Genomic DNA, 24,417 nt, shown 5'->3' on the forward strand with positions numbered 1-24,417 from the left:
TTTTTTTTCTTTCTTAATAAAATAAATAAATAAATAAATCAAAAAAACAAATTGCTCCTTAAAAAATATAAAGAGGAGATTCTGTTAATTACCTAGGTTACAAAATAGGTTTACAGAAAATTAGAACACAAAAGGCATAAATTAGGAGAGACCGACTGCGGACTCCTAATGATTTTCAAAGATTATAGGAAACATTTCCAGTCTATGACCGGCTGTTAAGATAACACTTGATCTAATAGTCCATTTAAACAAAACCTTAGATGGTGATAAACACTTAAATAGTCCCAGAGAATTAACAGCTGAAGCAGAGAAAAAACTGATGGTTATTGAAGAGAAATTACAGGAGGCACACGTAGATAGAGTGAATTCAAATCTTAATTGTATTCTAGTCATATTGCCTTCCAGAATTTCCCCTACAGAAATTTTAATGCAGAGGGAAGATATTATCTTTTTTTTTTTTTGGTTTTTCGAGACAGGGTTTCTCTGTGGCTTTGGAGCCTGTCCTGGAACTAGCTCTGTAGACCAGGCTGGTCTCAAACTCACAGAGATCCACCTGCCTCTGCCTCCTGAGTGCTGGGATTAAAGGCGTGCGCCACCACCGCCCGGCTGGGAAGATATTATCTTAGAATGGATCTTTTTATCACATAAACCAAGCAAAAAGTTAAAAACATATGTGGAAAAAGCCTCTGAATTAATTATAAAAGGAAAATTGAGACTTTGTCAACTAGCAGGTATAGAAACAACCAGCAGAGATTATAGTTCCTTTTACTGCTGATGACATTAAAAAATTATGGCAAGACAATGAACCAAAGAAAAGAGCTTATGCTATTTTGGGGGAGAAATTAATAGCAATTATCCCTAAAGTGATAGAATCAGCCTTATAAAGAGAACTTCTTGGATTCTTCCCTGAATTGTACATGATGAAACAATAACTGGAACCCAAACATTTTATAATGATGCAAATAAATCAGGGAAGGCAGGTTACAAATCAGAAGAATTAAGTAAGGCAGAAAAAAGCCCTTATTATTCTGTCCAAAAGGCAGAGTTGTATGCTATTCTCATTGTACAAAGGGATTTTAAAGCACCTCTCAATATAGTTACTGATTCACAATATGCAGAAAGAATTGTATTGCATATTGAAACAGCTAAATTTATACCAGATGATACAGAATTGACTTCATTATTCATTCAGGTGCAAGATATAATCAGGAATAGGCTTTGTCCTATATACATAACACACATCCGATCCCATACTGGTCTGCCAGGTCCTCTTGCTCAAGGTAACGCAGAAATTGATCAATTATTGATTGGAGGTGTGCTGAAGGACCCAGAATTTCATAAGAAGCATCATGTCAACAGCAAAGGTTTAAAGAAAGTTTCCTATTACATAGCAACAAGCTAAGGAGATTATAAAAAAAGTCTTACTTGCTCTTTCTATAACCTAACACCATTACCTTCAAGGAGTAACCAAAAGTGTACTCAAAGGAATGAGATCTGGCAGATGGATGTGTTCCACTTTACAGAATTTGGAAAATTAAAATATGTCCACCACACCATTGACAGTTATATAGGTTTTCAATTGGCAACTGCCTTGAGCTCAGAAAAGGCTGATTCAGTAATCATGCATTTATTAGAAGTTATGGCCATCATGAATATACCTGCACAAATAATGGTCCTACATATGTGTCTAAGAAAATGAAACTGTTTTTTTGCTTATTATAATACAAAGCATATTACAGGTATACCAAACAATCCTATAGGTCAGGCAGTTATAGAAAGGTCATATCATATTATAAAGGATATGCTAAACAAACAGAAAGGGATGGAAAATACCCCCAGAAATAGATTGCATAACTCTATTAACCTTGAATTTTCTTAATGTTAATGAGAAAGGAATGACAGCAACAGAGAGACATTGGATAATAGAAAAAAAAACTGCTGAATTAAATCAGCCAGTGTATTTCAATGATGTGCTGACCTCGCAATGGAAACCAGGAGATGTGCTACGCTGGGGAAGAGTTTCGTTCCTCTTTCCACAGGAGAAGAAAAGCTATGGATACCATCAAAATTAATAAAGATTCGGTTTGTAAAAGAGAAACCTCTTGAGAAAGAGAAATGACAGCTCATCCTTAGGGGTGATAATCATACAGGTAGTAAACAAACAAAAAACTTCATAAGGGTTGGGGCAAGGTTCTGTTCTTGTCTTTGCAGGAAATCACTCATCTTCAAAGAGTAGAGAGACCTTGATGTCTAAAAATGAAAAGATAACTATCCAGAAAGGATCACCAAGCAAAGAGAAATCTCATTTGTGATGCTATACTATCTGTATGGTAAAATTTGATTATCTGTATACATTTCTACTTAAAAATACAACTAGCTTTAGAGTTAGTCAATGGCTTTCCTTCTCTAAATCCAAGCATGTTGTTAAAAAGAAAAATTCTGAATTTTTGTCTCATGTCAGGAGTCATCTGGTATGGGACAGAAAGAAGATAGATTTTAAGGAAATATTTTACTTTTCTCCATGCTCATTTTTTCTATATCATATCTTTCACTGAATATATGTCTATGTGACTAATGTTTAAGTTTTCAACAATGAACAGTAGATTTCCCTGCAGTAAGCTTTGAAGCTTCTAGGAGGACTATGGGGCCCCACAATAATGACTCCACCTGGTTGATATGATGTCATGATGCTGATAGTGCTACTATGAGACCGGTTTTTGGGTACCAGCTGTGGAAATGGTGCACCTTCTTACAACATTCTGGCCAGAACTCCAAATAAGAAGTTAAAAAAAAACCAACAAAAAATAAACCCAATCCAATCAACTACTCAGAGACCATTTGCAATTATACAAAACAACAATCTTGCTTCTGGCTCTTGTTTCTGGCTGACAGACTCGGTTCCTGTTACCCATTCATGTAGAGGACTGTGATCTAGGACAGTAATCTGTGAGTCTCCCCTAAATAAATAAACATTTATTATACATAATTCTTAACCTGTGTGGGCCTATTTTGTAACTTCTATTGTTGAATAACATAGGTTCTTTTTTTCTTTTTTTTTTATGACAATGAAACATGTATGCTCCTGGCAGCACCACTTTACCTCAGAGAAGACGATGGGAATATAAGAAACTCCACTTGGAGTTTGCTTTCTTTGTGGCAAAAGTAAGCTACTGGGTATGAAAGTACCCTTGTCTCAACTGCTGATAGTATATTGTCCTAATGAGACAAGCAGGACCCAAAAGAGAGTGACTGCCAAACCTTGCCCAGACAAGGTGGGACAGTTCTTCAAAAACCCAGTTTCATAGAAAAGTCTGTCAGATATTCTAGGCCTGTAGGCTGAAGATGGATGCCCCAACATTGCAGAGGAACTTTGGGTGACTGTCCAGGCAGCCAGCTGTTTCTGTCATTTCTCATATTTTTAGAAGTCACTTGCTTACATCCCCTGCTTACTCAGTTAGTATTGGGTCTCTGAGGTAGTTGAAGACTAGATAGTTGTAGTTTTAAGTGTTTATGAGACTCAGAAAAGAAACTCACTAAGGAAATGTAAAGTAAACAAGTTTGAGAGATATCAAGACAGTTTTGGATGGCAATGCAAGGTATGATAGAAAGTAAATCAGGTGCAAGGTTTTGAACTCACCAAGCTAACATAGATAAGGAGTATTTTCTCTGAATTTGTTCAATGCAAATGGACTAGACATTGTTGTTATATTTATTGCCTGTATATATTATATACAGTTATCATACTTATGGTGTATAATTTCTTATATTAATTATAACCTTCCTTTTTTGTTTTAGACAATAAAATAATTGTAGTTATATTTCAATTGTATTTTAATAAATAAAGTTTGCCTGAAGACCCGAAAGTAAAACTAAACCACAAAAGATCAGCAGTGGTGTCTCACACCTTTAATCCCAGCATTAGAGAGGAATAATGTGGGATGAGACAGGAAGGAATTCATGCTCTTTTAGTCTGATGATTTCTTAGAGGTAAGAGCTCTCTAGTGGCTCAGCTGCTTTGCTTTTCTGATATTCAGGTTGGACCTCAATATCTGTGTCTGGGTTTATTAATCGTGCTACACTCCTAACTTGAATGAATAGATAAACACGAGGAACCAATACAGCTTTGACCTTGGGACGTTTGTACTACAACCCATTCAACCCCTAGAGACTCCTCTCATCTCTCTCCTTCTCCTTTCTCTTTCTCTTTCATGCATGTGTGTGAAACACACACCACAAAACAAGAGAAAAGCAAAGGACTGTAAAGACACAAAGTAAGAACAATATGGCCATAGTCTACTGTTTTCTGCTTATGGAAGGGTCTAACTCCAGTTCCAGAGGCAATGGGATGAGAGTCTCTGCCCAGTATTCTCTGCTTTCAGATGCTTTCAGTGGATCAAAGCAGTGAAGAAAGGACTCTTGGAGCACTTGGTTAGTGAGCAAGTAGTCACTCATTTCCCCTTACACATTTTTTCTTAATCATTTCATTATAACATTTTGTTTCCTTTTTCCAGTCAGTTATATACCTGTGATAGTACACGATTTCAGAACATCCAAAGGAAAAGGGGCCAGCCATTATCTTGGCTCTGACTTCAGCATTCATGGTTTTTTTTTCTGTTTTGTTTTTTGTTTTTGTTTTTGATTTTTGGCACCAGAGAACTTGTAAAATAGTTGGTAGTTTCAAAATGCAGCTCTACCAAAAGAGACAGGGATTTTAATGTCTAAAATGTCACTTTAATATAAACAGTCACTGGTGTTTCAGGTTGGGTCACCATATTCCTGCACTGACTCATTGTCCTTATCTTCAGAGGTGGAGACTGAGTGCCATGAGTCCTTTGGGATGCACTGGGATTCTACTGTTGCTGCTGTGTTTTCTGCTCTTGCTACTTTCTTTCCTGCCTGCAGTGTGCTCCTCTTTAGAATCACCAGGATGAAGTGCCATCTCTTGTCACACAGGGGTGGCTGTAGTGCTGACACACCTCTGCTCCAGGTCCTTCTCATCTTCCTCAAAAACCTGCATTTCTCTGTAAGCACATCTCCGTGGACACTGCTTCATAGTGATTCTTCAGGCATCTGAGTGGGGTGTTAAAGAAGCCCCACATGGTTCTTATCAGGCTGCAGAAGGCATGCACAGTGCATCACCTGACCATGAGCATGTTGTTAATTGAATCTGGAGCAGCTTCCACTGAATCTTTAGAAAACTCATTTGCAAAACTGTCACCTGCCTCCTGGGAGATTTTCTCCCTAGAACCAGAGAACCATGGGGGGACTTGTGCTACCTTACCCAAGAGGAAAATGTCACAGGCAGAGATCATGCCAGGTCGCCACTGCCTGGTCCTTTCAGTGAAGGGCCAGGGTATAGCACTGGCCAGGGCATGCTGGAAAGAGAGGGAGAGGCAACGCTTGCTGCTGAAGAAAACTCTGACTACTTGGTTCCCCTCTGCAAGACTTCCAGGCTGGTTATCCTCCAAACTATTATCCCCATGCCATCCTTACCCACCTGTGCTGCAGTTCCAACAGAGGGTAACTCAGACAGAGATTTCTTGTGTAAGCCACCAAAAAGCACACGCTATAGAAGAAACACTGCTAGAGTGCATCATACATAAGAATTAAAAAACATGTGCTCTTCATATTAGTGGAAATGCAAGGCATACTAGAGAGACGGTACTTACTAAACACATACGTGGAAGAAAGGACTTGCATGCAGAGTAAAGAAAACAACTCACTCAGCAAGGTGGCTCCATGGATTAAGGGCATTTGCAATACTCAGAACCTACATGGTGGAAGGAGACTTTTGGAAGTTGTCTATGAATCTTCACATGAGTATCACAGCATGTACTTAACACACACATTCACAGACACAAATACATGCATACAAAATAAAGAAAAAGAGATTATTAGTAAAAAAAAATGTGTATGGTGTCAAAAGCCTGTAAAGTCAGAGAAGACACAATTCAGGAGGCAAAGGCAGGATGGCAGCAAGTTCAAAGGCAACCTGGCTTATATAAGAGACCCTGTCTCAAAGACAAACTAAAACCAAAGCTCAGCAAGAACAAAAACATCTATATGGACACAGATTTAAATACCCAGCACTAAGATACATCTGAGTACAACTAGACAGTTCATAGCACCCATTATTAAGTAAATGCAAATCAGATTACAAGGACACAAACATTACTAGGTATCAGCTAGTAGAAAAGCAACTTTTTGTTGTTGTTGAGACAGGGTCTCATATGTATCCCAGGCTAGTCAGAAACTGCTTATGCAGTCAAAGAAACCTTAATCTGCTATTCTCCTGCTTCCTCTCCATAAGTGCTGGGAAGGACAGGTATTTACCACCATGCCTGGTTTATATAAACTCAGGGCATCATGATGCTGGACAAACGTTCTACTAACTGAGTACACCCTCCATCCAGGTAAATGCCTTAAGAAAAACTGAAAAATTAAGTGAATGGAGCAACTGCCATGCACTGCTGACGAGATATACTAAGAATCACGCCCAGAGAGAAGACAGATATAAATGACCACACACTATGAAATGTCTTCTATGAGACATTCTGGAAAAGAGAAACTATAGGCTCAGAAATAAGGATAGTGATGGATTAAAGGGTGAGAGGAGTGACTAAAAAGGCACAGGAGGCCTTTGAACTTTTATTATTATGTTATGTGTGCATGTGTTGTTTGAGCACTCATGGAGGTAAGAAGACATCCTTGTCGAGTTGACTTTCTCAGTCCTTAATGTAGTTTCTAGGAATTAAACTCAGGTCACCAGGCTTTCATAGTATTATGCATTGAGCCATCTCACTGCCCATGATGGGCCTTTTGGGGATGATAGAGCTTGCATAGTTACCTAAGCTCTGTAATAGTAGTTAGCTAACTATGATTTGAAATTAATTGCATGAAATTTTTATCTCAACAATCCTGACAAGAAATTGATAAGACAAAAAAAACTAGCATAAAACAAATATTTAAAAGAGCTAGGTGAAGTTATCCTAAGAAAATAAACCTTACAGATGTTCCAGTTGCAGGGTCATCATGAGAATGTTCCCAAGCGTTGTCAGTTGTACTTGTGTTGTCCCCAGGTCTCTGAAGGAGAGAAAAATTTCATGAGGAGCCATTTTCATTGCAAGTGGTTACTTACACTCTGGCTTTCCTATAAAAGTATCTGTCTCAGGAGTAAGTAAGCCCATCAGAGAAGAAACTTCTATAGGGCTTACTATATCTAGTACTACTTATATCATCCACTTAATGAGATGGCATTGAATAGAATCTATCTTCTTACTTTTCATTTTCATATTGCATTTACCATATAACCACTACTTCACATTTTATGCTCTTTTATTTTAAATACATATATATATATATATGTTTCTCTGCTTTCTGAGATGATATATTCATCTCTCTTATCAATTTATTTTGTACATATATGTATCTGTGTATCTAAGTAGGTGCACATGAATGTATGGGGGTGCCATGGAAGCCAGAAAAGGGGATTGGATCTCTTGGGGCTGGAGTTATAGTATATTGTGAGTTACCCACATGGGTGTTAGGATTCAAATGCAAGTCCTCAAATAGAGCAGCAAAAGGTCTCGACCACAGATACCAGCTTCATCTACATTGTATATCTCTCTATGACCTTCAATACTGGTTTTCCCCAGGCTGAATGTCTTGCCCATTATTTATCTTTTTTTAAAAATGTTTATTTATTTATTATGTATACAATATTCTGTCTGTGTGTCTGCCTGCAGGCCAGAAGAGGGCACCAGATCTCATTATAGATGGTTGTGAGCCACCATATGGTTGCTGGGAATTGAACTCAGGACCTCTGGAAGAGCAGGCAATGCTCTTAACCGCTGAGCCATCTCTCCAGCCCCCCATTATTTATCTTATCTTCATCCTTCTCTTTGTTAGTAACTTTTGAAAGGACTCAGTTTATTTTAAATTGTGTGCATATGAGTCTGTGTGGGGGAATATGTACGTGAGTATAGGTGTTTATGAGAGCCAGAAGCAACAGATTCTTCCAGAGCTAAAAACAAAGGCAGTTATGATCAGCCACCTTAGGTGCTGGAAATCAAACTCAGGTTCTCTACAAGACTAGCAGACACTCTTCTTAATTGCTGAGACACCTCTCCAGCCCTTTAATAGCATTTAAAAATAATCAAGTTAAAACTAAAACTGACTTTTTATCTTTAAGACAAAGCACCCTTTGATGAGCAAAGCAGAGGATAGAATACAGGGAGAAATACTAACGTTAAAGATCTTTTGAAAAGTTGTTTGGGAACCTACTACTATAGAAGCTCACACATACAGTGTGATAGTTTGAATAAGCATGTGCCAGTGGCCAGTGTCAGAGGAGCAGTAGTTGGCAACTGAAGTTCAGGGTGTCAGCTCACCAGGAGGAAAACTCTTTGATGGGAGAACCTCACTAAGCATGGCTATGAGGTTACAGACTCCAGACTGTCTTTTGCTTCTGTTCTGCCTTTACATGTTGCTACTACAATCTTTCCCTGGCATCTGGCATGGTGTGAGTAGCTGTGGAGAGACCCCCACCAACACTCCCTGTATTGTAGTGTATTTATCTTATGGAAATATCCCTATCTACTGGGCATTTTCCCCTGTGGATTGTCAAGAAGATCACATATCCCTAGACTGTACTATCTAACTGACAATTAGGATGATAGCTTATACAGAGTTTTAATGAATAAAAATACATACAAGAACATGTTTCATAGCTAAGGCATATGAGTTCCACTTAAAGAGTTGACTTAGATCTTGGCTCTGGTTAATGATCAAGGTAAACAACTAAATTTCCCCAGGAGCCAAGATGGCTCTAATTATCTTAATGCCAAAATGACCAAGTCGCAGATTTTAGTATGCACCATTAGCAGAAACGAAGCTATAAAATAACTTTATGTTAGACCAGATGCCCTGCTAATCGTTTTTAAGATTAAAAAAAAAAACACCAGAAGAACAATCTAAAGTTTACAAAGACATATAGAGGAGCTGTCTGATTTGTTGGGCTAGGACTGAAAGGGCAAAGCAGCTTGACTACTGAGTGCACTTCCCTTGTATGTCTGATTAATTCTCTGTACAGATTCTTGTCCTCAGTTTTCTGATATGGGTATGTACCCTGAAGGCTTTGAGAATGTGGCCTCAGGTAGGTTATTCATGCTCCATGGAAAAGTCACGCACACAAAGTTGGGTAGGTAGGGAAGGGGTGTGGATTTGGGAAGAGTTGGGGAAGGGATGAATGTGATCAAAACAAAGTGTATGATATTATCAAATAACTAATAAGAAATGAGAAGGTATACTTTCTAGTGGAAATCAGAAAGGATAGGAGCCATCTCATAAACTATAAGACTATCATAATACTTACAGATATTTTAATGCTGGCAATTTAAAAAAGTAGGGATCTTCAACAATTGTGAGAGGATTATGGTTGAGAATTCTGAAAAATACAAAGCAATTGAAATTACCAGAATTTTCAATGTGCATTAATCTATTTATACAGTTTAATTTCTTTGGTATATGGAACGTTTTAAAATTGGTTTGTGGGACAAGATGACTCGACCGGTGAATTGCCATCAAACCTGACTATTTAGGTTCAATCCCTAGGACTTGCATGATGGAGGAAAACACTGGCTTCCCCAAGTTGTCCCCTGACCTCTACATAAATGTTATGGCAATCACATGCTCTGGCACACATGTACCTATACACAGACACACCTAGACTCCATAAACATCCATACTTTGGAAACTATTCATATGTATAACATTAAAGACAAGCAGAAGAAAAACAGGAAAAAGAGTGGATTGCAAAGAAAAAAATGCCAGCGAATTCTTTTGGTCAAAAATCTTATGGATGAAGAGCTGGAGATAGGGCTCTGTGGTTAGAAGTGCTGGTTGCTCTTGTAAAGGACCCAGGTTCAGGTCCTAGCATTGGCACAGTGGTTTATAACCATCCATAACTCTAATTTCAGGAATCCAATGCCCTCTTCTAACTTCTGAGGGCATGGTCTGCAAGGACATACCTGCAGGCAAAATACTCAGACACAAAAAATAAATAAATCTAATTTTTTAAAAAAAATCCTATAAACAATGACGTTGATAGTAAACCCTTTCAATGTATGAAACTATTTTTAATGTGTCCCACAATTCAAGATGCTTGTTCATTTTTAGAAATATAAGATAATTTGTAGTTAATTCGGTTAAGAGAGGAAATGTTTGTGGGAGGGAGTTTGGGGGTGGGGAGATTATTTCCCTGGCTGCTGTGGGCACACATTCCGCTCCTTCAGCCAATAGCCCTTAAGATACCAGCACACTTGGATGTGGTCTCTGATAAGGTAAAAGCACCTGTAAAGCGTGCCCTGTCTCTCTTGCTTCCGGCTCCTGCTTCCAGCTGCTAGACTCTGTTCTTGTTCACAAAGAGGACTGTTATCGAGGACAGTTGATGGAGGAAGGTCATTGGTTAATTAAATAAAGAAGCTGCTTGCCCTGATAGGTTAAAACATATGTGGGAGGAGTAAACAGAACAGAATGCTGGGAGGAAGAGGAAGTGAGGTCAGACTCGACAGCTCTCCTCTTGGGGGCAAACGCCTCAGAGAGACACGATGCTCCACTCTTGCGGGCAGAGGCGAGAGCTCTGCTCTCTGAGGCACACGCGATGAAGCTCCGACCCAGGATGGACGTAGGCTAGAATCTTCCCGGTAAGCGCACCTTGGGGTGCAACACAGTGCAACACAGATGATTAGAAATGGGCTAAATTAATATGTGAGAATTAGCCTAGAAGAGGCTAGATAGAAATGGGCCAAGCAGTGCTTAAAAGAATACAGTGTCCGTGTAATTATTTCGGGTAAAGCTAGCCTTGCAGGCAGCGGGGTGCTGGGGACGCAGCCCCGCTGCTCCTATTACTACAGACAGTGACCTGTAAGTTTTCCCTTAAATAAATAACCCTTTTATTATTCATTACTTTGAACTGGTATGGGATTATTTTGTGACTTTCGTCATCATCTGGCACCTGAATGTTTGGTTTTAGAACCCCCAGCTCTGACTACACACCGCTGGGCTTAGAGCAAGCCCAGCTCGGCTTGAGTCCTCCTTCAGCCCGGCTCAGCCAACACAGAGCCAGCAGTTCATTTGGTTATAGAATTCTTATGTAGCAGCAGCTTTTCTTGCTACAGATTAGCCGTGGTTCTTTATATTATCTCATTACACCCCTTGGAGCAGCTTCAAGTCCCCGCACGCTTTCCCTGGTGCTTGTGTCCCGCTGCCACGCACTGTGTGGAAACGAAGACAGGATACAGCTTTCCCAGGTGCCTTCTGTTATCTTGTTATCCTTGTGCTCCCGTGGCTGCTGACCGATCAGCGCACACAGTCTGTGGTTTCTATTAAAGAACTATTATTAATCTAAGCATATCTTTCAGCTTAGATTAATAAAATCATATTCAGACTAGCCACGTGTCTCCAAGTGCACTCCTAGGCCCCGCTGGGTTTGTTTTGTAGGTGGCCCATGACACCTACTGGCAGGTAATGGTTATTGCACCTACTCCAGCTCAAGATCAACCATAAGTAAGATTTATAAACTGAAATATAAATTATAACTTTATCATTTAAAAGGTCAATATGTCAGACAACCTTCCAACATTTCAATAGCCTCTTTACTTATACCATGTACAAGGTTTTACAAGACTTATATGATTATCATTATTTTTGATTCGGGGGATTAGTCTTGTCTTCAATATCTTTTTCATAAAAATATGGTTTGACAATAGGGCTAAGAATGAGGCACTTTTAGAAATAAAACACTCTTTACAGATTTATACAAGCTTCTCAGAAAAGAGGTTGGAACTCTGAAGGAGGATACAAACAATTTAACTAACAAAACTCAGACAATTGAGGTACTTTTAGAAAAGGTACAGACAGTAATTTATTCAAAGGAAAATTCAGCACTCTGGGAAGGATACAGCTGATTTGGCACATAAAACTCAATCAATGACAGTGTGTGCTAAAGCATTGCTTGAAAGAATTCGTACTGTTGAATGTATTAATCGGACTCTGTTGAAGGGGTATGATAGATTGACTGATAGAATGTCTCTCCAGGAAGGTAATATGCATCCTATAAAGATTATGTGCAAGGATGAGACATTATCTCTACTGGACAGATTTCATATCTTGGACTCCTCAATGAGGGGATTAGAACAGAGCACTGGACAGGAGATCCAGATATAACAAAAGGCAGTGGTAAATATATTTGAAAAGATTGACAAACTTATCAAATTTGATGACCAGGGACAAAAGGTACAAAGACAAAATTTAGCCTCAATCTTCAGGATAGCTTCCCTAGAGTTCTGCATGCCTTTCCAGTAATAACATCAGAAAGAGTATCTGACCCCAAGTACCCTAAGGTTGTCAAAGAATATTAATGGGAGTCCATACATATGACTGATCAAAAGGAAATTAAATAAGCAATTGTAACTTATAGACTACACTTGTCCTTTGTTAGGGAAATGGTCAAAATGAGGGCTAAAATTCCAGTAACAAAGCAATGCCACAAGACTAGACTCAGTTAAATCTTAGCAGTTCTAGAAAATGGACTGCAGTTTCTTAGGAGGTGCTTTTTTAAGGAAGAAGCTAGAATTTTAGAACAACAGGAAAAAACAAAAGGATTTGAAATTTCCCTAGATCAAATTCTAGGAGAGGAACTTTACTCTGAATCTCAGGATCAAACTCTTTTTGATGAACACACCTGTCCCTATGTAGCACAGCATCTTGAAAGTCTTGAGACAGGATTTAGGAACCAAAAAAGAGAATTGAATCATATCTTAGGGTTAAACAGGGTCAGAGAGAAACTTTTAGTGACTTTTTACAAAGACCAATTAGGGCTGTACAAATAGGGGTAACTGGTCCAGAAGCTAGACATATACCAATTGAGTCTTTGGCTTATGAAAATGCCAACGTAGAATGCAAAAGGATCCTTAAGCCTTTAAAGATCAGATCAGCACCCATGGATGAATGGGTCTTGCATAAAATGAATGTCGAGACAGTTGACTATGGTACTGAAGCTCGGGAAGGAAAAGCAATTTCCAATGATAAGAGAAGACATCAAAATATCAAATGTTTTAATTGTGGTAGAATGGGACATCTGAGAAGGGGCTGTAGACAATGAATTCCTATAAATAATGTTTCCTCTGGGAATGGCAAGAATAGAAGGACTCTGCCCTCAGGTATATGTAAGAGGTGTGACAAAGGCCGACATTGGATCAATGAATGTAGGTCAACAAAAGACAGACAAGGCAACCCGATTCCAATTGGGAAACGCCATGGGGAGCCTTTTGCAGGCCCCCAATGATGACCGTGGTTCAGTCATTCCCAGTTACTGTGGAGAACGTGTCTCACCAGAAAAATTAAAAAAAAATCCAAATTCAACTGTTAAAAACAAGAAACAGCCATATTCCCAAAAAATGGACTATGGATATTTTCATTTGTTTAGAATGTTGGTTACAAGTTGTTATGGCTAATAGTCAGGAGAAAAGCTAAACAAAGGATATCAGATTCAGAGTTCTTGTTTTTTAAAAAAAAAAGAGGGGAAAGTGGTGTGGGACAAAGGTCTGTATTCTGTCAATTATATTTTAAATAAACGCTGATTGGCCAGTAGCCAGGCAGGAAGTATAGGTAGGACAACCAGGCAGGAAGGAGAGGCAGGGCAACAAGAACAGGAGAATTCTGGGAAGAGGAAAGCTTGTCTGGCAGTCCTGTCCCAGCCACAGAAGGAGCAAGATGTGACTGCCTCGCTGAATAAGGTACTGAACTACGTGTCCAGCATAGACAAAAATAATGGGCTAATGTAAATTATAGGAGCTAATAAGAAGCCTGACATAATGGGCCAATCAGTTTATAGTTAATGTAGACCTCTGTGTGATTTCTTTGGGACTTAACAACTGCAGGAACCAGGTAGAACAGAAAACTCAGTCAACAAATGGCACCCACATGGACAACTGCATCCACATAAAGCCTGAGAGAGCTGGGGAACTAATTCTAGACATAAAATAAGAAGAGTTAAGTGTGGCTTATTGATAGCAGTACTCTCTTGGCTGGGCTCTGCTCACTAGAGGCAAGCACTCTCATTTAAGAGAGGCTTCCTGACTCAGCTTTAGCTGTAAAACCTTCCAGTTCTTTTAAGAGGTCCTGCCACAAAACACTTACATGGTGTTGATGAAAAGCTGACTGCATGCTTTTTGGTTTTCAGCCATAGCAGGAAAAAAAGCCATGCTTTTAAAAATGCTGGTTTTCTGGGCCATCCTGCCAGTGCAAACTCTGACTCTTTCAGGCAGGAGGTTCGCCTACAGAGCATTTGAGTATGGTTAGTGAGCATACTGCTACAGCTTGCTTGTTGGCAGGGACCTTGAAATACAATAGAGTTGTGGCAATAAACATGGCTACAGCTGGTACCTCTGTCATGAGGTTGGAATCTCAGAAAGCTAAGGAATGGGCTGGAAATAGCTGTCAAAGCCATGGCTTTAATCCTCTCCGTATTGCTTAGCAAATTAAAGACTTACATGGTCAGAAAAAGAGAGAGATACAGTAAAGATAGACTCAAAGACAAAGAAAACCTCCAAATGGTTTACAGTGTGTTTAAAAAATATATACAGGCTTGGGAGAAAAAAAAAGGTTGAAGTCCTTAAAATAAAAGAGAGTAGTTGGGTGTGGTGGCACACACCTTTAATCCATCCCAACACTTGGAAGAAAGAGGCAGGCAGACCTCTGTGAGTTCAAGGCATGGTTGCACACACCTTTAATCTCAATGCTTGGGAGGCAAAGGTAGACAGATTTCTGTAAATTCAAGGTATGGTAGCACACACCTTTAATCCCAGCATTTGGGAGGCAGAGGCAGGCAGATCTTTGTGAGTTCAAGGACAGCCTGGTCTACTGAGGGAGGTCCAGGACATCCTGGTCCTCAGTTACAATGGAGGATCCAGTAGAAAAATGAGACTAAGACCATTGAACAACAAAGTAGGGCTAGAGGTATGGAAATCTCCCAAGACCAACTTTTTAGAGAGGGGGATTATGCTAATGGAGAAAGGCAATCTCTATATGATGACCATACCTTAGCTTTATGCCATACAGTGGTTTTGAATGCTTGGGACAGAATTGGAGAAATAGGAAAGAAAATTGAGTCATTTACTAAAGTTATAGTAAATAGAATGATAGCATATTCAGAAGCTAGACAAATAATTGAATCTGGCTTTTGAAAATGCTAATGCACAATGCAAAATGCTAATTAGACTGTTAAGGTAAGATCAGCACTCTTGGAGGAATGGATCTGAGATATAATCAATATTGCATCTCATAATGTCATCTAAAAAGGGACTGTAAACAGGGAGTTCCTAGAAAGAATGTTTTTTCTAAGCATAATCCAAACAGAATTCCACTCCCTTATGGATTATGCAGAAGGTGTGGCAAAGACAGGCAAGGTAAACTTTTGCCATAGGAAAACGCCTTGAGCAGCCTCTAGCAGGCTCCTATGCAAAATTCTGTGCAATCATTTCCTGTCATCATGGAGGAAACTGCTTCCCAGAGCAATTAAAGAACCTAATGCCTATTGGGAAAAAAAGAAAAATGATACTGTCTTGAATGATAAACCCGCTATAGAAGTAAGAACAAAAAGTTCAGGAGCAACCATAAAACAAATATTATAAAGATTAGATTTGAACAAGAGAGACCCCTTAATTAGAAGAAGTCATAGTTCATCAAACAGCATTAGCATTCAATCTATACTAACCTATACAACTAACAAATGCTTTTCATTTGATCAGATATAACTTGCCTAAAGGGAATCTCCTCAAAGTTATGGTTGGGGCAGGATTTTGTTTTTGTCTTTCAGGAGAATGAAGGCATCCAGCTAAGGAATCTGAAGACCACCAGACATATGAGACAACTGAAGAAAAAGGATAAATCATCTAGAAAATATTTCCAAAGAACAAAAGTAAATTGGCCTATTAGCATATCATATCTCCAACTGGATAAAATGTCATAAATCTTCCTAAACATGTGGTTTTTTCCAAAGCAAAAAATATAATATAGAGTTTACTCATGACAGTCACTATGCTGATGATAAAATTATAAATGCTGGAGGGTGAACCATGAAAAGGACACACCATGCAGTGAGAGTGGAAAAAAAAATCAACAAATGGTAAACCTGAAATGACACATTTTCTGAATGGTTCAACAGGATAAACATTTGTTTTTGCTGTTCTCTATAAACATATGATACAAATGTTCTTTTTGTAGTCCCAGTCCAACTGAAATTAAAGCTGGCTTTGGAGTTGGAGTGTGACTCTCTCCTTCTCTAACTCAAGCATGCTTGTTAAAGTAAAATTCCAAATCTCTGTATCATATCAGGAGAGTCACCTGATAAGGGAAAGAAGAAAAACTAAAATTTAGGGACTATTTTATTGCCACTACTCTCATAATATTTTGGTTTTATTTTAAATCTTTGACAGCTTTTTAAGGTATAAATATTATCTCAAATTTTATATTATATGTATATATATATACACACATACTTTTATCATGATATTAATGGTCACATAGAGTACTAGGTCTAAAAAAATATTTTATTTACCTTCCTGTACATGATTTCAGGTTTGAGTCACTCTCCGGTAAGTAGGAAATAAGTTTTGTACTCTAGATGTACATAACAAATATTGATCCTTTAATCTGAGATCTGCTGCACATGATATTTAAAATATTTAAATTTTCTGCAGTGAACTAAGACTATGCATAACAGTGAGCTTTGAAGTCTCTAAAAGGATGATGGGGCCCCACAATAATGATTCCACTAGGACTATGATAACATCACTAGGCTGAAAACCACCACCTAAAGATTGGCTTTGAATTTCAAATTACTCAGGACAATTTGGAGGAGGTTAACTGAAATGACTCAACCTTGCAGACTACTCTAGCTAGAACTTGAGATAAGCCCTGCACTTTCCCATTACAGAGACTGGACAACAAATGATACAATTATGTCTCCCAGGATGTGACAATTAACCCAAATTTTCTTTTCAGGATCCCCTAAAGATGTTGCTGCTCCCAGACAGCAGGAAGTAACTTTAAGAACATGACACCCACATTCCCAAGAGGTGGGATGGGTAGTTTTAGTGTGTAATTGGGTTATGGATATTTATCATTGTTTAGGGTGATTGGCTGTAAGTTGTTACTGGTAATGGTCATGAAAAAAAGCTGAACAAAGGAGAACAGATTCAGGGACCTCATTGTAAAAAGAAACAGAGGGATATAGATATGATAGGATATAAAAGTATATTACTGAATCTACTCTAAAAAGAAAAAAGGGGATATAAATACAATAGGATATAAAGGTATATTTCTGAGTCTACTCAGAAAGAAAAAGAAGGGAACAGAGAAATAATGAAAAGGTAGATTATTAAGTCTACTTTTAAACCAAAAGAAAGCAACTACTTATTTTAAATATTTTGCATTGATATAGATCTTTGCACATTGATACAAATTTGAGATTAATTTTGTTAGAACATACTGTACATACATTTCTAATCATGTTCAAGGCATTGTACCTATACAGCTCATTTAGCAATATAATGCAAATTTCTAGTACTTGAAAGTTATCATTACCAACTAATTAGGATATAAAGAAATGTAAGTTAATAGTTAGTAGTCATTACAATCAAACTTACAGTCATATTAGGTATGTTTTCAGGGTCAAACAGAGATACTTTAAATAGACAGGTCATCTTCAAACACTTCAGAGATCTACAGAATATGGCATTTAAGATAACACTGGTTTATTATTTCTTTTTTATGATAACGAGACATGTCTGCCCTTGGCAGCACCAATCTACTTCAGAGAAGATGACGGACATCGAAGAAACTCCACATGGAGTTGACTTTCTGTGTGGCAAAAGTAAGCCACCAGGCTAGAAAGTGCCCTTGCCTTGACTTCTGACAGAATGCTATTCAAACTGGACAAAGAGGACACAAAGGAAAGGACTGCCGACCTCTGACAAGACACAGAGGGACAGCCCTGCAGAACATCCTGCTTCACAGAAAAGTCTGTCAGATATGCTAGGTCTGTAGGCCCAAGATGGGCCAGTGGCTCATACTCTCTTCCTGCCACCTGCCAATCCAGATGTAGAACTTTCAGCTACCTCTCTAGTACCATGTCTGGCTGTGTGCTACCTTGTTTCCCACCATATTGATAATAGGCTAAACCTCTGAAATGTGATCCAGCCCCAGTTAAACGTTTTGCTTTATAAGACATGTCATGGTCATGATGTCTCTTCAAAGAAAGAGACACCCATAACTGAGGAGTTGTGTACAGGTAAATATTTCTGGAGCCTTCCAGAGTGAGATTCTTCATAGGACAACCACACCCCAGTGATGTTTCTACAACTGAGAATTCATGGGCACAATGGGTGTAGTTATATTGCTGTGATAAAACACTATAGGAATATCCCCCAGCTCAGCCTGTTTGGGCGCTGGGACTAAGTCATGAGTGCAACCGGGTGGGGGGAAGTCCCTTTGATTCAATAGCCTGCCTGCAGCAAGCAAGGTAGGCCTTTTGTTTGCGAGTGACCTGGCCAGCAAGGAGACCTGATCTTGGTACCAGAAGAGTCATCAGTGGGAACCTTCATCTGGAGATGGATGGAGATAGAGACAGAGACCCACACTGGAGCACCGGACTGAGCTCTCAAGGTCCAAATGAGGAGCAGAAGGAGGGAGAACATGAGCAAAGAAGTCAGGACTGCGAGGGGTGTACCCACCTGCTGAGACAGAGGGGCTGATCTATTGGGAGCTCACCAAGGCCAGCTGAACTGGGACTATAAGAGCATGGGGTAAAACCGAACTCTCTGAACATGGCAGACAATGAGGGCTGATGAGAAGCCAAGGACAATGGCACTGGGTTTTGATCCTACTGCATGTACTGGCTTTGTGGGAGCCTAGCCTGTTAGGATGCTCACTTTCCTAGACCTGTGATATGGGAATGTCATATATCAATCTGTTGATTTCATTGGTTAATTAATAAAGAAACTGCTTGGCCTGGTAGGTTAGAACATAGGTGGGTGGAGTAAACAGAACAGAATGCTGGGAAGAGAGGAAGTTAGAGGCAGACGCCATGCCTCTCCTCTCCAGGGCAGCCGCGATGAAGCAAGCCGCCAGGTCAGACATGCTGAATCTTTCCCGGTAAGACTGGTGCTACACAGATCACTAAATATGGGCTAGGCAAGATATGAGAGTTAGCCAAGAAGAGGCTAGATATAATGGGACCAGGCAGTGTTTAAATGAATACAGTTTGTGTGTTGTTATTTCGGGTGTAAAGCTAACCATGTGGGAGCCTGGCGGGACGAAAAGCAGGCCTGCCTGCAGCTCCTCACTACAGACCTGGATGGAGCTGGGAGGACCTTGGACTTCCCACAGGGCAGGGAACCCTGACTGCTCTTTGGACTGGAGAAGGAGGGGGAAAGGAGTGGGGGGGAATGGGAGGCGGGGAGGAGGTGGAAATTTTTTCAATAAAAAAATAAAAAAAAAACCCACTATAGCCAAGACAACATACAGAAAAAGAGAGTTTCTTTGGACTTAGAGTTCCAGAAAGTTGGAAGTCCATGATGGTAGAGCACAGGCATGGCAGTGGGAATAGGAAGCTCAGGGCTCACATTTTCAACCACAGGAAGCAGAGAAAGCAAACTAGAAATGGTACAAGTCTTTAAACTTTCAAAGCTCATCACCAGTGACATAACTTTTAAAAACAAGGCTCACACTTCTTAAACCTCCTCAAATGGCACCAACCGGGGAACATGTATTCAAATGACAAAGACTATGAGGGACATTCCTTTCAAATCATCACAATGACTGAGCATTTTAAAAAAGAGAACATGAAATCAGGAGTGAATCTGGGAGGAGCCGGAAGCGGAGAAGGTGAATATCATTAAACTACACTATATAAAATTCTGAAAAAAAAATATTGCATTAAAAATTCATGTGCTTCCAGGCATCTATCATCACTGTTTTTACATTTAATTCTAACAATATCTTAAGTGGTCAAGGTTATAATTGGTTCATTTACCTATGAGGAAACCAGGCACAGAGGCTCTGTAACTTGTCCTAAGATCATAAATAGTAAGGTAGGAATCTGAAGTCAGTTCTGACACCAAATATTGTGCTTAACTTATTAGAAGAAATTTAAGAGAGCTGTAATTTAACACCAATTCTTCAGAGGACTTAATATGGAAAACTTTAAAAATTTCTTTATTTAAGTGTGTATTAATTGTATCAAATAATGACTTAGAAATAATTTTTGTTTTGCTTTTTTTTGAGGCAGATTCTCATGTAGATCAGGTTAGTCTCAAACTAGAACTCATTACGCAGATCAGGATGGCCTTGAAACTGTGATCCTCCTGATTAAAATCTCATATGCTGGGATTATAGACATGAGCATTGTCATGGTTGGCTTAGAAATAGTGGTTTTAACTTTGCTTATCTGAGAACACCTCTGTAATGGGCTATCCTGTCTCTTTAAGAGACAAACCCCACCCACTCCCTCTTCTGAGGATCTTCCTTCAGCTTCCAGCCTGAGCTCCTTCCTTTTTCCATCTCTCTCCTAAAGAGGCAGCTTCTGTCTCTCTCCCTTTTCCCTTCTCCTCTTCCCCTCTTTAGTTCTCTCTCTCTGCTCTTCCCCCTTCTCCGTTTCCCCTTTCCCCTCCCCTTTCATAACCCACAAAATAAATATCTAATCTCATTCTGCATGATGTGCCTAATAGGTCTCTGTCTCTCACCTGCTGCGTGGCTCCCTGCCTGGGACTGGCTGCATTCATGACCCTCTGCCCACTGCCCGCTGCTGCCACTTGGAGACCTGCAGCATTTCTGCTGCTGTGCCCTCAGGGAACCACAGCTTCTCACCATAACAGCCTCTATAATAAGTATAGTTTTCTTTTCCCTAATCATTTCTGTGACTAATACCTAATTATCCCATTGCCATTGAGACTTAAAGCTATGACAACATGATGACAGCAATGAGAATAGTGAGGTAAGGATATGAGAATTCATTCCTCTATATCATGAATTGTTGAAAAAAAAAGTCAGAACTACCTTTGTCAGAACACTGGAAATTTAATCAAAGCCTCATCACACTAAGCAATTTATTTATTCAGAAAAGTCAACCCAATCTCTGTGACAGCAATACAAAGTGTGGTTTTAACTTGTTCCGGATCAGTCCTCATTCTCCAGCTCAGGGGCAACAAACAGCCCACGAGAGTACAACAGACTGGTGTGCTATGAAAATCAGTGGGGTATTCCTCAAAACAAACAAACAAACAACTGGAGATAGTTCTATTGCATACATGATACCACTCCTTGGCAAAGTCTCAAAGAACTCTATATCATATTATAGAGATACTTGCTATTCCCTTTTTTTCACAATGGCCAGGAATACAAATAGCCTAGATGTCTACCAGTGGATGAATGGATAATGCCATGTAGTTCATGTATGCAAAAGATACCTGACCTAGGGTGTGGTTACCTGGTGTTTTGAATACTAAGATGGCCCAAAAGCCGGGCGGTGGTGGCGCACGCCTTTAATCCCAGCACTCGGGAGGCAGAGGCAGGCGGATCTCTGTGAGTTCGAGGCCAGCCTGGTCTACAAGAGCTAGTTCTAGGACAGGAACCAAAAACTACGGAGAAACCCTGTCTCTAAAATCCAAAAAAAAAAAAAGATGGCCCAAAGAGGTGGATCACCTTGACCAAAGGTCAGAGAATTCAAGTCTATTCTTGCTCCTGTAAGGATATGACAGAAGGTTTGTCCCAGGAATGGCTGCCTACAGAATGTGTGGTCTACGGTGTGGTTGTTATATGTCCTGCATAAGCAACAGAATACTTAACTAAAGGATAGTTTTGCTTGATGTTTCAATTATTCAAGCAAGTAATTGCTCTGTTTGTTTAATGTATCACGCTAAAGCAATCTTTTGTCTTCTTCCCCCCATTTTTGAATTGTGGTATATAAGAATTTGCAAAATAAATGCAGGCATATTCAGTACTCACTGGATTTCCCTCCTGGTTCTATTCTATATCTCTGTATTTCTTTCATATCTCTGTTCCTCCTACCTAATTTTTCTAATCTACATACCCCTACCCTGAAATGTGCAAACTCTGTTGAGGCCAGAACCTGACAGATATTGCTCCAGTGTGGGGCCCTGACAGGTGCTTCTCAATATAGGGAGGGATAACTAATACTAAAGACCTTTGAAATGCCCCATGGAAACTTACCACTATAGAAGCTTCCTAAAAATATATACATTTTCTAAAATAAATACTGAGTTTTCTTCAGAGATGTAGGTCCTGAAAGACTACCAATGCTCCAGTAGATGGTCCTACTCATGTCATGCAAATACAGGCACCATTAAGTGGACTCAGTGAGATTTTTATGAAGGAACACTCAGAGCTGGGAGAGAGAGTGCATAAACTAAGACTGTAGAGGAGGGGTTGAATTAGACATATATGATGACATGTTTAAATGGAGCCACCCTATAATAAGGAAGTCATGCATCCTTCAGACAACATATGCTATCAAATAAAAAGTTCAGTATACCTGGTGTGGGTTACCGCTTTTCAAGTTGTTGGTTCATGAAGTCCCACAGACCACCTCCCAAGTATTACAGGTAATTGTCAGTGCTATTGGTTACCCTCTTGACTGTTGCAAGCTGTTGGGTTTCAGCTCAAGGTTCTTTTATGGGTAGTGCTATGAGGATTCAGTTCCTTTCTCCCCAGAGAGCGATGAGTAACCAGACCAAGCAAGAGAATTGTCTTTATAATGATTCTTTATTAATGGCTTCTATATCCAATGCGTTAAGGGGTTCACACTCTTAGTACACATGGGAGGTCCGCGATAGGCAATACACAAACAATTCAATATCACAATTTTTTTTTGTTTTGTTTTTTGTTTTTTCGAGACAGGGTTTCTCTGTGGCTTTGGAGCCTATCCTGGAACTAGCTCTTGTAGACCAGGCTGGTCTCCAACTCACAGAGATCCGCCTGTCTCTGCATCCCGAGTGCTGGGATTAAAGGCGTGCGCCACCACCACCCGGCACAATATCACAATTATTAACCCTACTAATTCTAATACATAAAACTAATTCCTAACCTCCATCCAGCTTATCAATTATCCATAAAACACTTCTTAATCTTAATACAAGTTATCAATTAACATTTCCTAATCGTTACCAATTATCCATATCTCTTAACATTTCACACACTAAACACATGCATTAATACAGCTGTGCTCTTCTATTAATCTCAGATTTATGAAGTTCCATACTTGAGTGTAAATAGCATCATCCAACCTGATATCCTCTGTGAGGGTTCTTCAGTCCTGAAAAGGACTGTTGGGTTTCTTCAGCCCTAACAAGGACTTTTGGGTTTACTCAGGCTGGATGTCCGACTACACTGGGTGCTTGACAGCGAAGCTCCACTCTTGACTGCATAGACTGTGTGATGCTCTTTGTCCGGGTCCAACTGGAAGTGCGTGGCAGCAGCAGCTGAAGCGGCAGCGACTAGGAAGGCCGCACTTTCCGCTCATGGTGGGGCGCGGGCAGCAGCTCAGGCTGCAACTCCAGCATGGTGGATGCTCCAAGGATCTGCTCTCTGGAGGCAAGGCATTCAGAGAATCTCACCACAAGGCTCAGCAGCTTGTTAGGGGCATCGTGATGGTGAGATAACTGCCTTGCTTCTGCCTCTCTTTTTATACCAGTTGGAACCGTCTCCAGTCCAATCCTTCTGATACCACATGTTCTAGGCTATCAGTACCGACTGGACAGACAAGGGTGGGGTCCTTCTCACGTGGCAAGATTACTTTGTTACCAAGGTTACTGGGTGCAGCCTTCCCCTCTGGCAGGGCCAGATGGGTATGGCAGCCTCCAAGTGAGCAAAATGTTCTCTTAATATTTCTCCTTAATAATTTTCTACTTCACATATTTCTTACTTAATTTCCGATTTTCTATATTATACTTATACTATAGATTTCCAACTTTGCCTATACTACAGATTCCCCCCCCCTTTTTTTACTCATTCAGAGGGATCTGTTTCCATGTTCATTACACCTCTAGAACTTGATCATAAGACCTTATTGTGATTTGCTGATATGATAGTTTATATAAGCAACCCCAAAAATTCTACCAAGGAACTTCTACAACTCATAAACACTTTCAGTAATGTAGCAGGATACAAGATTAACTCAAAAAATCAGTAGCCCTCCTGTACACAGAAAATAAATGGGCTGAGAAAGAAATCACCCTTCACAAAAGCCATAAATAGCATAAAATACCTCAGAGTAACTCTAACAAGTGGAAAAGTTGCATGACAAGAACTTTAAATCTACCCACAAACCTATGAACACCT

At 39.7% G+C, this 24,417-nt stretch overlaps 1 protein-coding gene across 1 annotated transcript in view; it reads right to left on the reverse strand.

The window, feature by feature from the left end:
• The window catches only part of LOC101988416 (leucine-rich repeat-containing protein 37A-like), a 103,094-nt gene that overhangs the window by 34,257 nt on the left and 44,420 nt on the right, over positions 1-24,417 (reverse strand). The window contains exons 6-7 of the mRNA XM_026777175.1: positions 9,374-9,445; positions 7,009-7,083 (exon numbers count right to left, since the gene is read on the reverse strand). Coding sequence (XP_026632976.1) covers positions 7,009-7,083; positions 9,374-9,445 — 147 coding nt within the window. The remainder of the gene's footprint in view (positions 1-7,008; positions 7,084-9,373; positions 9,446-24,417) is intronic.

The sequence above is a fragment of the Microtus ochrogaster genome, unplaced genomic scaffold (assembly GCF_000317375.1).
Source record: "Microtus ochrogaster isolate Prairie Vole_2 unplaced genomic scaffold, MicOch1.0 UNK48, whole genome shotgun sequence".
In the NCBI taxonomy this organism is placed as follows: domain Eukaryota; kingdom Metazoa; phylum Chordata; class Mammalia; order Rodentia; family Cricetidae; genus Microtus; species Microtus ochrogaster.